This window comes from Haliotis asinina, chromosome 3, assembly GCF_037392515.1.
Source record: "Haliotis asinina isolate JCU_RB_2024 chromosome 3, JCU_Hal_asi_v2, whole genome shotgun sequence".
Lineage (NCBI taxonomy): Eukaryota > Metazoa > Mollusca > Gastropoda > Lepetellida > Haliotidae > Haliotis > Haliotis asinina.
This window is the reverse complement of record NC_090282.1, coordinates 87,082,005-87,096,756: the sequence shown is the minus strand read 5'-3', so window position 1 is coordinate 87,096,756 and position 14,752 is coordinate 87,082,005. Positions and strand designations below refer to the sequence as shown.

The 14,752-nt window shown below is 40.5% G+C and overlaps 1 protein-coding gene across 2 annotated transcripts in view; it reads right to left on the bottom strand.

Moving 5' to 3' along the window:
• The window catches only part of LOC137278685 (OTU domain-containing protein 7B-like), a 38,773-nt gene extending 24,499 nt beyond the window's left edge, over positions 1 to 14,274 (bottom strand). For both annotated transcript variants that reach the window (XM_067811193.1, XM_067811194.1), the window contains exons 1-3: positions 14,196 to 14,274; positions 3,166 to 3,327; positions 2,302 to 3,027 (exon numbers count right to left, since the gene is read on the bottom strand). In XM_067811193.1, the coding sequence (XP_067667294.1) occupies positions 2,302 to 3,027; positions 3,166 to 3,265 (826 nt within the window). In that variant the 5' untranslated portion in view covers positions 3,266 to 3,327; positions 14,196 to 14,274. The remainder of the gene's footprint in view (positions 1 to 2,301; positions 3,028 to 3,165; positions 3,328 to 14,195) is intronic.
• Between the last annotated feature and the right edge of the window lie 478 nt (positions 14,275 to 14,752).

The following is a 14,752-nucleotide window of genomic DNA, read 5'->3' as shown; positions in this document are numbered from 1 at the left end:
CCGTAGTAAGATATTCACAGACAACCTGGTTGCCCTACACATGAAGAAAAGCCACATAAAATTCAACCGGCCTGTTTACGTGGGGATGAGCATCCTCGATTTATCCAAACACCTGATGTACGACTTTTACTACAACGAGCTCAAGAAACAGTACGGTGACAGGTGTGAAGTGCTGTACACTGACACGGATTCCCTGCTGATGGAGATTCGAACCGAGGACGTGTACGAGGACATGAAAAAACACCTCGATTTATACGACACCAGCGACTATCCTAAGACCCATGCCATACACAGTACGGTAAATAAAAAGGTCCTAGGTAAGATGAAGGACGAGTGTGCTGGCACGCCCATAGCCGAGTACATAGGTTTGAGACCTAAGATGTACTCCATACTGAAAGCCGACAATAGTGAGATCCGGAAGGCTAAGGGGGTTAAGAAGTATGTGGTGAAACAACACATCAAACACGCCAGATTCAAGGAAGCCCTGTTCAAGACCCGTACCTTTAGACATAAAATGAACACACTTAGAAGTGATGGACATAAGATATACGGACTGACTATAAACAAGACGTCCCTGTCGCCTATGGACACGAAACGTTGGATAGCTATTGATGGGATAAACACATACGCGTATGGACATGAAAAAATTTGAGGCTATTTACTACAGCCCGCGTGGGTACTGGAAAGGAGCTAGCGCAGTAGATAAGCTAGCTAAAATAGCGCGAGTACCCCCGGAGGAAGCCAAAGCGTGGCTTGAAAAACAAGCCCTGTGGCAGATCTATTTACCGGCACCACGCTACGTGCCTAGAAGGAGGTTCGGTATTAACATACCTAATAGCGTTCACCAGGCAGACCTACTGTTCCTACCCCACGACAAGAGGTACAAGTATGCCTTAACCGTAGTGGACGTAGCCAGTCGTTACAAGGAAGCCGAACCCTTGACCACGAAAGATTCGGCCCAGGTAGCCAGAGGATTCGAACGCATATACAAACGCAGTCCGCTGACGTGGCCAACAGAGCTGCAAGTTGACCCCGGACGGGAGTTCATGGGTGCCGTGTCACAACTGCTAGCCAAACACGATACAAAGGTCAGGCGTGGCACGGCCGGAGCCCATCGCAGCCAAGCCATAGTTGAGAGATTTAATAGGACTTTGGCTGAGCGCTTGTTCGGTCATCAGTATGCTAGGGAGATGACCACCCCTGGAAAACGATCGACTGAATGGGTCACGAGGTTACCCAAGGTGGTGTCGGCAATCAACCATGAAGTCACCCGTCTCACCGGTAAGAAACCGGCAGACGCTATCAAACTAAAATCAATAGTTGCAGAGTCGGCCGCTCCATTGCGTGGGAAGGAGAAACAGATACCAGATAGGGCCCTAGTGAGGTATCTATACCAGCCGGGGGAACACGAGGGTGATAGCCGTAAGCGGGCCACCGATCCTATATGGTCAGTCAAAACTTACAACATAGATAAAGTGGATTCCCTATACTACTACAGGCCATTACCTGTCTGGAGACATTTTACGTAGGAGACAATTTGACAAGTCACTGCTGACTTCCTGCGGTACTTGCAACTTGATTGATGTTGATGTTGGCCTTTTAATTTTCAAAATGACTCCAATGAGTTAATAACGCGGGTCTCGGAATCCATGGATTATGAGGCTGTAATCTGTTCATAGTTGCTAAGAACAATGTGAAATTGCTGCTATTGCAGTAGGCACGAAAAACAGACCCTCACGAAAGTGGTAAGCGGAAGTTGTACACGTATGGAATGGGGTAATGCCATTCTCTCACAGTATCTGTCGTTTCTGTCAACAGTTTTATGAATAGAAATGGGATTGAATTTAATCAAATAAAACATGTTTTCTGACACCATACGTTCTGGGATGACTGTGTTTAATCGCGCTATGTGTTGAATCACAGTCAACATTGTAAGTACTAGTCGTAACTCCACTGATGGCATGTCTTGTCTTTCATACTGCGATGTTGGTATGATTATAATTGAGAAAACCCTGCATGTTTTAAGCATCTGAAACACAATGGATATGTACGATAAACACGGTCAGTTGCCATCCGCACTGAACTTCACTGGTTTACGTTATTTACCAGAGTGCAACAGTGGATTTGTTGATGAGCTATATTCGATTTTGTGAAGGCGTGTGATCGAAGTTCAATTTTATTTTATGGGAGCCACGATTTACCCCGCGGTTTAACCAAATCTGCAGTATCGTGAAGTGCGAGTATGCGAGGGATGACTCTATGAGATTCTCTGCCTCTAGTTCCATCATACAGCAAACTTACTATGATCTCCAGCTGGTTTGCTGACTGAAGTGACACTGCTGGCATCCTTCGGTTTGTCAGCCGTCCCAGGAGGTTGAGGTGGGGGCATGGCTTTCTGAGATTTCTGCTCCTCCAGAGAGAGGGGCATGGTCTCCTGGACCTGGGTCTGACGCTGGAACTGTGGGGGCCTGAAGCCTTGCTGTGGTGGAGGGTTGGGCAGGACTCGATGGTGCTGCTGTGGAGATGGTTGTTGCTGCTGTTGTTGATACTGCTGGTGTTGAAAGGGTCTGGGTTCACTGGACCGGTTCTGAGACTGTGGTATTGTTGGAGCAGGTAGCTTGACAGCAGGCCCTCTTTCAACATGGATTGGTACTATTCTCTCTGTGGGTCGATAAGCTGGATCTACTTGTGACCTTGATCTTGTGTTTTGTTGAAAATCATCTGAGACACCAGGGAAGCCTGACTGGGCCATGGTGTGACGCTGCATGGGCATGGTTTCGTAGCCTGGTCGGTTAGATGGAACTGTGTACCCACCAGCCCTCCCTACACCAGTATTTGTGAAGCTTGGGGGGAATGCTCCCCCTCCCCGCTGGCCTGGCAATGACCTAGGAGTAGTCCCCATGTGATGAACGGGGATTGGAGTGCCTCGATTATTTGGATGGTTTTGCATATTTCTGACCCCTTGCACTGATTCAATACACCGTTTCTCTATATCCTTGTAATTGTCCTGAAGCTGCCAGTTGTTTTCTGAAACACGTGAATAGTTCATGTATGTATTGAGGTTGTACTGGTCCCCAAAAACTTCAAGTTTAAACATCTCTGATGCAACCAGTGACTTAATGGACTGAAGGTGACTCAGGGTCAGATATCCAGGTAAGCACTCACCTTGCAGGAGCCTGAGGGCAAAGCCCCTGTCTGCTCCGGTGTTTCGAACAAGCTCTTCCAGAATCCGAGTCTTGGTCTGGTGGTTGAGAGTGTCCGTCATGGCCGCTGGAGTGAGTCATGATCAACTCTCACACACTGGTCTTGCCACCAGACATCAGCTCTCTGGAGTGTATGAAAATAAGGACATTAGCTCTCTAGACATACAACATCACATTTGTATTTTCAAAAGCAATTGTTGCAGTCACTCTTGCATGTAGTTGTAAACATCTTTCGAGAAGACATTCAGTAGCCCATGCTACAAAAGAATCAATATAGATTTTTTACATATTATTATGCTGTTTTCCATGTACAAAGTAACTTTACACTAATACAGTCAAACCCTGTTTACCCGGACATTTTGGTTTCACTCGAAAATCGTCCGGATAGCGAGATGTCCAGTTAACTGGATCAAACATCCAAAACGTGAAAATTAAGTGAAAGCATAAAACATATAAGTGTACCTATAATACATGGAGGGTGGAACGTAGGTTATCATCTGTCAAGTTGTCTCAGGCTTAATCATGTAGCGTGGGGAGCTTCAGATGGTAAGTTAGATGAAAAACGTAAATCAATGACACAAAGTTTCTATTTTGCCAAGTGCATATTCTGTTGTTAATTTTAAATGGCCTAAAAACATACGAAATCGTATCGAATTTATGCTGTCTGCAGAAAGTAAATTTCCGGACAGGATCACATGACTTAGATCATGTGGTAGGCTATTTTTAACTTGCATCGCGACAGAATTAGGGGTCGATTTATAAGTCACTAGTGTTTTGATGGCTAATTAATCAATTCACACCAAAAGCCTTCTGATAGATTAAGAAATCACATAGTCGTGCGGTAAACGGTATTGACGTGACACATACACATGCACGTTGCACAGATCTCTCCGTCCGGATAACTGGATCATTTTTCAATGGAAATGTATGGAAATGGTTTGAAAATTTGCCGTCCCGGTCCAGAAGCGCGGGGTCCGGTTAAGCGAGTACAATTAATCAACGTAAGTTTCGTTTCACATAAAAATTGTCCGGAAGGAGGGGTTTCCGGATATGTGGGGTCCAGGTAAACGGGGTTCAACTGTACACATATTTCATAACACTGTCAATAGGTGTACAGCAAGACTACTGCTAACTTGATTAACTAGCATCTTTACGACTTCACCTTCAATGCTGCCACTGTCAACAACAGATTTACTTATGTCCAGTGTCAACAATAGACATACCTACATCTTTACTGTTGTCCTTAAATGTTACCTACATCATTACAATTGTCAGTTAAGTCTTATCTGTGTCCACACCATTGTCAACTAGTTTCACCTGTACCTATCCATGGTCAGCTGGCCATACCTGCCTTGTTATTACTCTTAACTAACTTTCCACGAGTTTATCACTGTTAGTGAGAATGTTACCTGTGTGACTGCAGGTATGCTGATATATAACCATCTTGGCCAAGTGTTTCATACAGTAGAAATACCAGGCTGTCTCAAATAGAATGGCTTGCCTCTAGTGTTGGGATCAGTCTGTGTGGTCACAGCAAATATTACCCTTTTCAAATACAACATGCGCAGGTATACAGGTGGTAACCACTCCTAGCCAGCCCCCGTCTCGAGGACGGGGAAGATCACCTTGGAAATCATAATGAAGCGTCATGGTAGAATGACTCAGTGTTAATAACAATGATAGATCTTACCAACAAAACCTCAACAATCACCACACTGACCATGACTAAAGCTAAAGCTGGCTACACACATGTAGCCAACAGTCACTTGTCTCTAACCCAGCTGTAAGGACGTGAGATGTGCAGCCACCTGGGTTTCAAGGTGGGCATACTGTCCCTCCTGGGTGTCCAAGAGGGCATACTGTCTTTCCCTTTGGTGTCAAGGTGGCCATACTGTCCCTCCTGGGTGTCAAGGTGGCCATACTGTCCCTTTGGGGCGCAGGTATTGATAAAGCCTCTGTGTCACAGGAATGTACATTAACAAAGCTAACATGTGAAACCCATGTTTGACAACAAGCCTTATATACTTTGAAGATAGAATCAGTACAAAGAACAAATTTGGAGGATTGATCTCAGCTGTTATCTGAGTATGTTGAAGTACAACAGATTCTAGAATATTACAACAGCATGTCACTGTGGACTTGAAAGAGAGCAGGCCACTGTTTAGCAAGGAGCTTGACAAGCAACTTGCAATCAGGTTTAATAACTACCAGTTGAAGACAACTTGTCACAAGATCTGAACACAGTGTCTGTGTCTCTTATGAGACTTTATCAGTGCTGAAGTAAATTATTCACTTAATGTTGAACCATTTCCTGAGTACTAGTGATATTTCTACAATATTTACAGTCAGTGCGTTTAAAGGTATCTGATAGTGCATCTTTAGTAATGTTACTGCCACAATCAAGGAAGCTCAAATGTTTTTCCTTCTCTGACAACACTTAGCTTGCGATTACAATCATTGATACACGCTGAGAATGTTGTCAACATGTCATCTGCAGCCACACAAGGGCACTTGAATGCCTGTCAATGAGGGAGAGATGGAAACAGCACTCCACTGATGACTGACCCTTGCATCAGTTTATAATACACTTTCACAGTAAAGTTCTCTCATCCTTGCCTTCGTCGCTCAGTTACTATGGTTACAAACGTGTCAGGGAAGAGTTCAATTTGTGATAAACCCTATATTAATATAAGCAATGTTTATTGGATGTTGCAAATGATGCTCAAACTGAAACATTGTTTATAAGGAATTGAAAAGTGAGGGAAAATACACCTTAAGTTTTAATCATTTATCAGAAGTACACATGACTTTGACAGCCCGTCACCATGGTCACTGCTAGTCAGGGAGAGATTATTTCTCTGCTTCCATGTTGACACAAACTGGGGCAACTACCAGCAGGAAACATAAGGCATAACAATGATAAAATGCCCTATTTGCACAGTCTAAAGTCAAATTCATTTGGAGCTTTGTTTTCACTTTGACAACAGACATAGGATCAGAAGCATGTAAATGATAAAGGTGAAATAATAACCGCTACAAACAGCTACAACAAGTAAGATATTAATAATCATGTTAATAGATAATCATGTTAATATTTGGGATAACACTTTCCTAGCAAGGTAGAGATTCTAGTACTTTTTTTCAGACCCCACACTCTCAGGGGCACCTCATTGCCAGCACACAAAGTCAGCAACCTAACCCATTCAGCCACAATGACCAATGATGCTATTCGAAATTAATCAGATTATAATGTATGACCTGCATCAAAGTTGACTATGATAGCAGGGTTCGGTGGCTAGACATTTACCCTTGTAGTGTAAGTCTCTGTGTTTGTACAGGATATGTTACCCATGTTAGCATGTTACCATGTTGCTCTTGTAACATAGGATGAAAATCAGGGGATTCTTTTGGGGGTTTCGAGATTTAAACAACCTAACTGAGGATTTGCACATTGCAGAAGTGAGTGTCCACTACACAGCTACACATAAAGGTGTAGAATGGACGTCTGGTAATATTGACAGCATCAAATTCTTCACAAAAATATATAGGTTCTGTTAGTTAAAGGTCACATGCAACGTAAAATACAACTTTTCAGATCTGATACCTTTCGGTATGCACTTACCAAAAAAAATAATCAAAACGCCAGTAACGCATGCGCAGTGAATAGGTTCACAGAGCTTGAAACACTATGCAAGCCCGGAATATGAGGTCGTGAGCAGTAGTCTAATCTTGGTTGTGTACACAAACAAGTAAATAATCTACTCATTACATAAAAAAAAAACCTTGTTGATTGTGGTAAGCAGCCTCTGTCACAGAGAAAGCTCAGTGTCTGGTTCATTGACACCTATATGTCTGCCTGCCTGTCTGCTAAAGACAATATACACAGCTTCAATCATTGACCACATGCAATTAGAACATAACACCTATCAGGCTATACGCCATAAACAAAATAAATTGATTTATGACTCGTGCATCCGAGTCCTGTCTCTGCCATATTTTGTAATTAGGCAGGCGTGATACACGTGACATGTCTTTATGTCTGTAGGTTGCAAACAAACTACATCAATTTTTCTCGAATGACTGGATCTGACGGGAACTGGTGCAAACTTTTGTCAATTTCAAGTCCCGCTTTGTACATTGACGAATGACAATTTCCAGCCACGTAGTAGTTTACCATCTCTACTGAGATGAGTTTTGATTGGATCGAAAGCAAATTCAGAGAACATGTATTTATAAAACCCAACATCTACATTTTTTTATGGATAACAACTTCTTCTAGTTAAATGATTTTGTTTGACAACGCTATGTGAATCCCTACTGAAACGACACATCAAGTACAACAAATGAAGTTTTTATTCATAAAGAGTCTTACTTTCTTGCGACTCGCCATACTTCTAAAATGCCAAACAGATCTTCTTTCTGTACACACAATGAACCCTCAGCGTATCAGCAAATGAACCAGCCAATCGGAAGCCGTCGTTACACTTGAGTGCACATCCACCCGATGTGACAGGGTTCGGTCTCCCGAAAGCTTCATTTCGAGGGAAGTAAGCCCAATTACAAATTATTGCACTTTTGAATCGCGATTGTACGCTTATAATTTTGTTTATTTGAATTTTTGCAAGCAGCAATGTATGTTATATGTCATAAATAAGTGATAATTGTGTTTTAATTATGTTTGATTTTTTGGTTGCATATGACCTTTAAGTAAAGATCAAACATCACATGACACAATATGACACATGACACTAAACTATATCATTTCATTACACAACCTCCCTATTGCCAACAACAATCTGAGAAAATAATGACTGGATCACCCCAATAAAAGTCTTGATAGACCACAATGACCCAGGTGTTCCCCTTCATTTTGAGCACAGTAACTGACTGTAAAGTAACAAGAAACTTTTGGAGTGCATACACAGATATTGTGTTCTTCCCACACAGGACCAGACACCACCTGGTCAGCTGACCAGATCAGCAAGTACAGCTGTCACCTGTTATTCTGACCCTGGCGATGAAAGACAGATGGAGGGCTGTTAACATGTAGCACAACAAACTTTTCCCCACTATAACACTATAGTCATCATACCATATCATAATGTGTATCAAAATTAAAGCAAAATCAAATGCACAAAACTCATAGTCATACAGCAGCGCCAGGTGTATTGTCACAAGATACATGTTCAGTTGTTTAGATTAAATGCCTAAATCATCTGCAAGAAGTTGGCATATGGTGAACAGGAGAGAGGGTGTCTCCACCACAAGCGCTGGGACATGCAGCTGACCTATACAGGGGCACATACACACAATCAATCTGGACTCTGATTACTAACATCTTGTGGCAGATCAGATTTCATCTAACAATAACCACTTATTGCTGGTGATCACATTCCACTCTAAGTAAATGCTCCACAGCTTAATACAACACATCAAATGTCTTGAGTGCTCTGCTTGTTAGCTGTCATATCCTAGCATGTTCTGGTCTGATGTCTAGACAATACATCATCAGTCGCCAGTGACATGGATGCGTATGAATACACCATGAAGAGAGTTTGTTTCTCTCTGTAGTACACACTCTAGTTCTGCTTTTATGTACAATACTATATCTGAGCTATATGTCTGTAGATTGTAAATATGTACACCATCATATTCCAGCTATAAGTCTGTACCTTGTAATTATGTGCAACACTATATTATTGTTGTATATCTCTACACTGTAAAAATGTACAACACTATATTCTTGCTATGTGTTTGTACTTGGGGTGGGTTTTGCAGAGAATTTTCATATTGCAATATATTGTGATGTGGCAGCATATATTGCGATATGTAGTGCAATATATTGCAATATTTTTTTAAAGACATACACAAAGGCACAATGAAGGCACAAGAAACTGATCAGTGGTAATACAGAAGTTAAAAAATCCCATCGCTTGACGCCCAGGACAAGTCAGTTTCATTTCGGGCAAATCAAATAATGGTATCTTACTAGTTCATGGACTATTGGTAATTTCCTCTTAGGGTTTCAAACTGAAAATAAACTTGGAATTCATTTCATATCTTCTCAAAATGTAGCTGTCAAATTTTGCAAAGGTTATAAAGTAGGGTTATCTTTCTTGGCTCTTCATCACTTTTCGATAAATTGTCCAGTAAACATTAACATAAAATACCATGTTCATTTATTCTTTCATAATTTCATTATCATGTCATAAAATGGAAAATTAGTCAGGACAAGTTACTTTCTTAAAATCAGTTGCCCTGTGGCAAGAAGCTTTTAAAAAGATTGTTGAATTCCAGTAATGTGAGAACAATTGACTTAAGAAATGTACATGGAAAGCCTGTTGTTTAGATGTATGTGTCTCTCATCATCACTTTCATATTATTCTTAAGCAATGAGCCCCTTTCACATAGTATGGGGAAACATACCACTCACACTGGTGTGATCACATAGCTTCCCTCTCATGAAAGGAGGAACAGCACTTCTCTGTTCATAATTGTCATCAAGCAGTTTGTTAGGTCTACTGACTGAAGTATACAATATGGGCTGGATTGTCATGTCTTCCTCAACACAGACTTACTGCCATATCTACAATACAACTAGAAAAATAGCTGACGCCTATATTCATGACAGCCAGTGCTAGAAATGAACTGCGTCCTTCAACTTTTCAGTGATAAATAAAGGCAAGTACTTGAATGAAAGAACCTCCCAAAACACTACTTATTACATAAGGGTTTTGACATGGACACCTTAAATGACTAATAATTTCTATTTTGAAGGGTTTTATCTATTTGTATTTCAATAATGACAAGAAATGTTCAACTATTGCCATGGTAGAAGAGGTCTCTCATTACCAGGTTCAATCTATGATTCAACCCCACTGACCAAATCCTGAATGTTTTCATGCCCCTTGAATCTAATTTCTCAGTATGACATACTCAGTATGATCATACCATTCCATCATAAAATCTTGGCAAAGTCCCAAATGCTTTATTTAATATTTCATAGGAAAATATGCAAATAACCTCTGCAAATATGCCATCTGATTTAGCATGACATTGATATCAACAAAACAGTTAGGTAGAATGTTATTGTTGTAAGTAAATTCCAATTTCAAGGCTTATCAAAGTTCTTACAACATTCTCTTCATCTTCATAGGAAAAGGATAGTAACCTGTTAATATAGTATTCCCAGAAATTATTGAGAATCATGTTGCGTCATGTAACTCATTACGTTTATTAACTTCAGGCGTTTTACTTACATAAACATGTTAAAACATCATCCTTTTACAGTCTCAGTCTTGTTTTAGTACTTTGTTAGACCTCCTCGCTCAGCAATGCATGCCTGAATACGCCTAGGCACACTACCCATCAAAGTTTGTAGGTAATCGTGTGACAGGGTATCCCAATATTGGACCACCTCGGCCTTCATATATTCAACATTTCTCAGTCCCTTTTGGTTTATTCTGTCCTTCATGACTCCCCACACATTCTCAATTGGGTTTAGGTCTGGGCTGTAACTGGGCCAGTCTAAAACTTGAACATTTTCGCCCGACAACCATTGTTTTGTGTAGCGCGCAGTGTGTTTTGGGTCATTATCATGCTGGAAAATCCAATCATCTTCATACAATGTTTGTGCTGTCGGAAGAAGGTGACCATTTAGAATGTCAATGTATCTTTCTTTTGTCAAGTTTCCCGTGAAAACACACAATGGCGTCACTCCGCGAGCCGATATGCCACCCCACATGTGAAACTTCGGGCTATGTTTTGGTCGCTGGTAGATAGGTTTGACAGTATCTTTGGTCCAAATTTTCACACAATTAGGGAAAAGCCAAACAGAACTTTCATCCGAAAAGAAAACGTTATCCCAATTTTGATTTTCATGAGCCTGACACCAGTTTAAACGTTTTTCCTTTTGTGCATCTTTCATCAACAGCGAGGGAATTCCATGTTTTTTCACCCAATTAAGTCTCTGTAATTCCTGCCTAACTGTTTCATTGCATACCTGAGGACTTCCTCTGCTAATCATTTCATTTCTGATGTTCTCAACACTTTTCAATTTGCCCCTACTCACAATCTGCCCAAGTCTTTGGCGATCCACAACACTGAATTTCCTAGGCCGCCCTGCCCCTGCTTTGTGCTCTATCCCGGTTCCTGTTTGAATATTCTTCAAAGTTCTGTAAATTGTAGACAGAGGAATACCATGTCTACAAGCTAACACTTTAGCATCAGCCTCATCCCTTTCAAAATCATCTAGAATGAGCTTTCTTTTCTCTCTTGCTGTAAATTGTGCCATGTCAACACAGGAAGCTGTCTGCTCAGACAAGGGAGATAATTCTTGACGTAATGAGCTGCCTTCTAAGCCTTCAAGAGTTGTCTCCCTTATTTAGTATGCTTAGTGCATAGTGAAAGCCCTTTTTCCAATCTTAGCATCATTAGAAAAAAAACAAAGATTTTCTCAATAATTTCTGGGAACACTGTAAATCTGCAAATACATCCCATAGAAAAAAATTACAACAAATATAGGTCTGGAAATTTGTATGATCCAGGTGGTGTTAACTGTTATTCCTATATATATTTAAACTATTCGTTTCAATAAACAAATGTGATCCCGACAAAATGATGATGATTAATTCATTGACAAAACACAATCACATGGATCAATACTAAAGCAATGTCAATGCTAAATAATGCAAATCACATTCTCAGCACATTTCATGGTCTCTACTTCAAGTCACCCAGCACAACCAATATCAATGATTATCAGTTGTTATGTTGCGGTAACAACTTGAAAGTAACATGATACATGCTTTACAAATTTAGTCAAATCTAAAGTGATCCTCCTCATCACTGAATGAGTCAACATATGTTGAGAGATTATGGCAAGTTGTGTCTTACTACTTGGAATGGGTCCTTCACATGTTAACTCCAGCAGGAATACCTGCATGGGCTCTGACCAAAATTTAGTGCAGATTTTGACAATATTCAATGCAGTTTCTGTGTCAGTTGACACAGAATAAATACAACCATGTTCTTAAGCTTTTGACACACTGGACCCGAGAAGGTCCCGGGGTAGAATAGGCCTTCAGCAACCCATGCTTGCCATAAAAGGCGACTCAGCTTGTCGTAAGAGGCGACTAACGGGATCGGGTGGTCAGACTCGCTGACTTGGTTGACACATGTCATCGGTTCCCAATTGCGCAGATCGATGCTCATGTTGTTGATCACTGGATTGTCTGGTCCAGACTCGATTATTTACAGACCGCCGCCATATAGCTGTAATATTGCTGAGTGCGGCGTAAAACTAAACTCACTCACTCACTCTGACACACTGACCCTGTCAATAAAGATAGATGACATATTCACAAATGTCAATTACATAATTTACATAAAATAAATTTTACATGTACATTTCATGACCATCTCATACTGTGGAATTTTCACATACTCTTTACACATTCAAATATATAAAATGACCTTCCTACAGAGAGTATGACACCAGTGTTGACAGCTGGCAGTGGATCACAGATTCTGTCGAATGTTTGTGGTATACAGGGAGCTACTGCTTGACAAGTACTAGTGTTAGATGAGCCACAACAATGACCCCAATTATATGTGGGAACGCCCTCCAGAACATTCCATTTGAAACAAGAGGGAGACTGGTTGTCATCGTTGAATTCATGTATTGCACATGCTTATTCGCCCATCTACCTGTACCAAAAAATTGTATTCATCCACATTACTTGCCCCGTCTTCTTGTCACAAACGCGTTCACTGTGCTGGCTCATCTCAAGTAGTAGATGGGTTTCGGGACAGACAGGGGTTTTACCATCATACAGACTATTAAATAGTTAAGGTTATTTTGAATCATTGAACATGTCAAAGTATGATAACTGGGAATAGGTCAACTAGAGATTTGAATCAAGCCATATTTATTGATAGGTTGTTCCAACTAAGGAATGGATGCACTCCCAATCACATAAAGACAATGCATAATTTTGATTGACTGTCCACTTCTTACTGGAACATGAACACGCCCCGTGGTGCAAGCTTGTTTGTGTTGGAAGACACTATGATCTACAGTACCCTTAAAAATACTGAGGACTACATATGTTCAACATTGTCCTGTACTATAAGCAAATGAATATACAATGAAGCAATTGCTGTAGTTGAAGAATCTCTATCTAAATTATACCACAAAACATTAAATACAAAGAAGCTTTCCATCTGGTTCCCGATATAAACATATTGTGAATATAATTGAAATGAAATAATTTTTGCGGTGCCTTGTTTCAAAATGTTCCTCCCCAGTCCAATAGAATATTCAATGACATAAACAGTTCATGAACAAAGACATCATAATTATATCAATTTAACGCATGAAAACTCAACAAAATAACTAATTATTCTGCAAAGACAAATCTGTCAACAACTCATGTGGGTTGTGCAGAGAGTTACCTTGTTAGCTAAACCACACTAAATATCCTCAGAAATCCTCCAAATAATATTCACTTCACATTCAAGTTTCTGGTAAAACACAAAATGTAACACAAAATGTCGTATAATACTAGATGGTTTACATACTAAGTACATGTTTTCGTTTTTCGTGGCACGCAACATTAATCTAGCCAATGATCGTGGGTGCACTAGTAGAAGGTGAGATTTGAACAGGGCGGTGTATGATTCAGATATAAACAATGTGAAGTGGCCACGTACTTCTTGTTTCCGAACATCCACCTTAAAAAGTTATACTTGTCTAATGTCATTAGTAAACAAATTAGTGCATCCGTTCAACTGCTCAGCAATGTAACGGTTCTGTCGTCTGTCTTCCCCTAATCCTACAATTTCAAAGCCAAGTTGTTATTATCTTAATTTTCTACAAATCGATGTACAAGGAACATACTGGAAAATTAGCCATAGACACATTAAGGGATTTCTCGTTCGTGTCTGACTCGCCCCATAGGATTCTACACGAGATAAATGAGCTGCCATTACCTTTCTACACTCACTAATCCAAATCCTCTCCCGTTGGTAATTAGACATCCGCCATGTTTAACTTCCCGTCCACGTCCGCGCATGTGCAGTGACGGTGATCTAAAGATGCTCCATGCGGGAAATTCAAAGTACCTATGTCAGCCAAGAGATTTTGACACTGCGTGTGAGTCGAAAAACTTGTTTTTATTCGGAACGGAAAGTGTGTATGAGCAGGCCGGCCTCTCACAAATAATCAGACAGTTCAGCAACAACAGGTTACATTCAAAGATTATTAATGTATTGTGAAATTTGAGTGATCAACATCAACAATCATCGTTTCACCATGTAAAACTCATTTCTAGGTCTGTGTATTGCAACAAAATTGCATTGCAAGATATTGCGATTCAGGTACCCGTATTGCAATACGTACTGCTATATACTGGGACCTTAAGTGTTTGACAGTGAGTGGCACTAATTGTACGTGTCATTCCTATGTTCTACCTTGTAGATCTAAGTCCTTAAACATACACATATGCTATGATAACATATGATACCAGGAATCTAAAAATTAGTTTGCA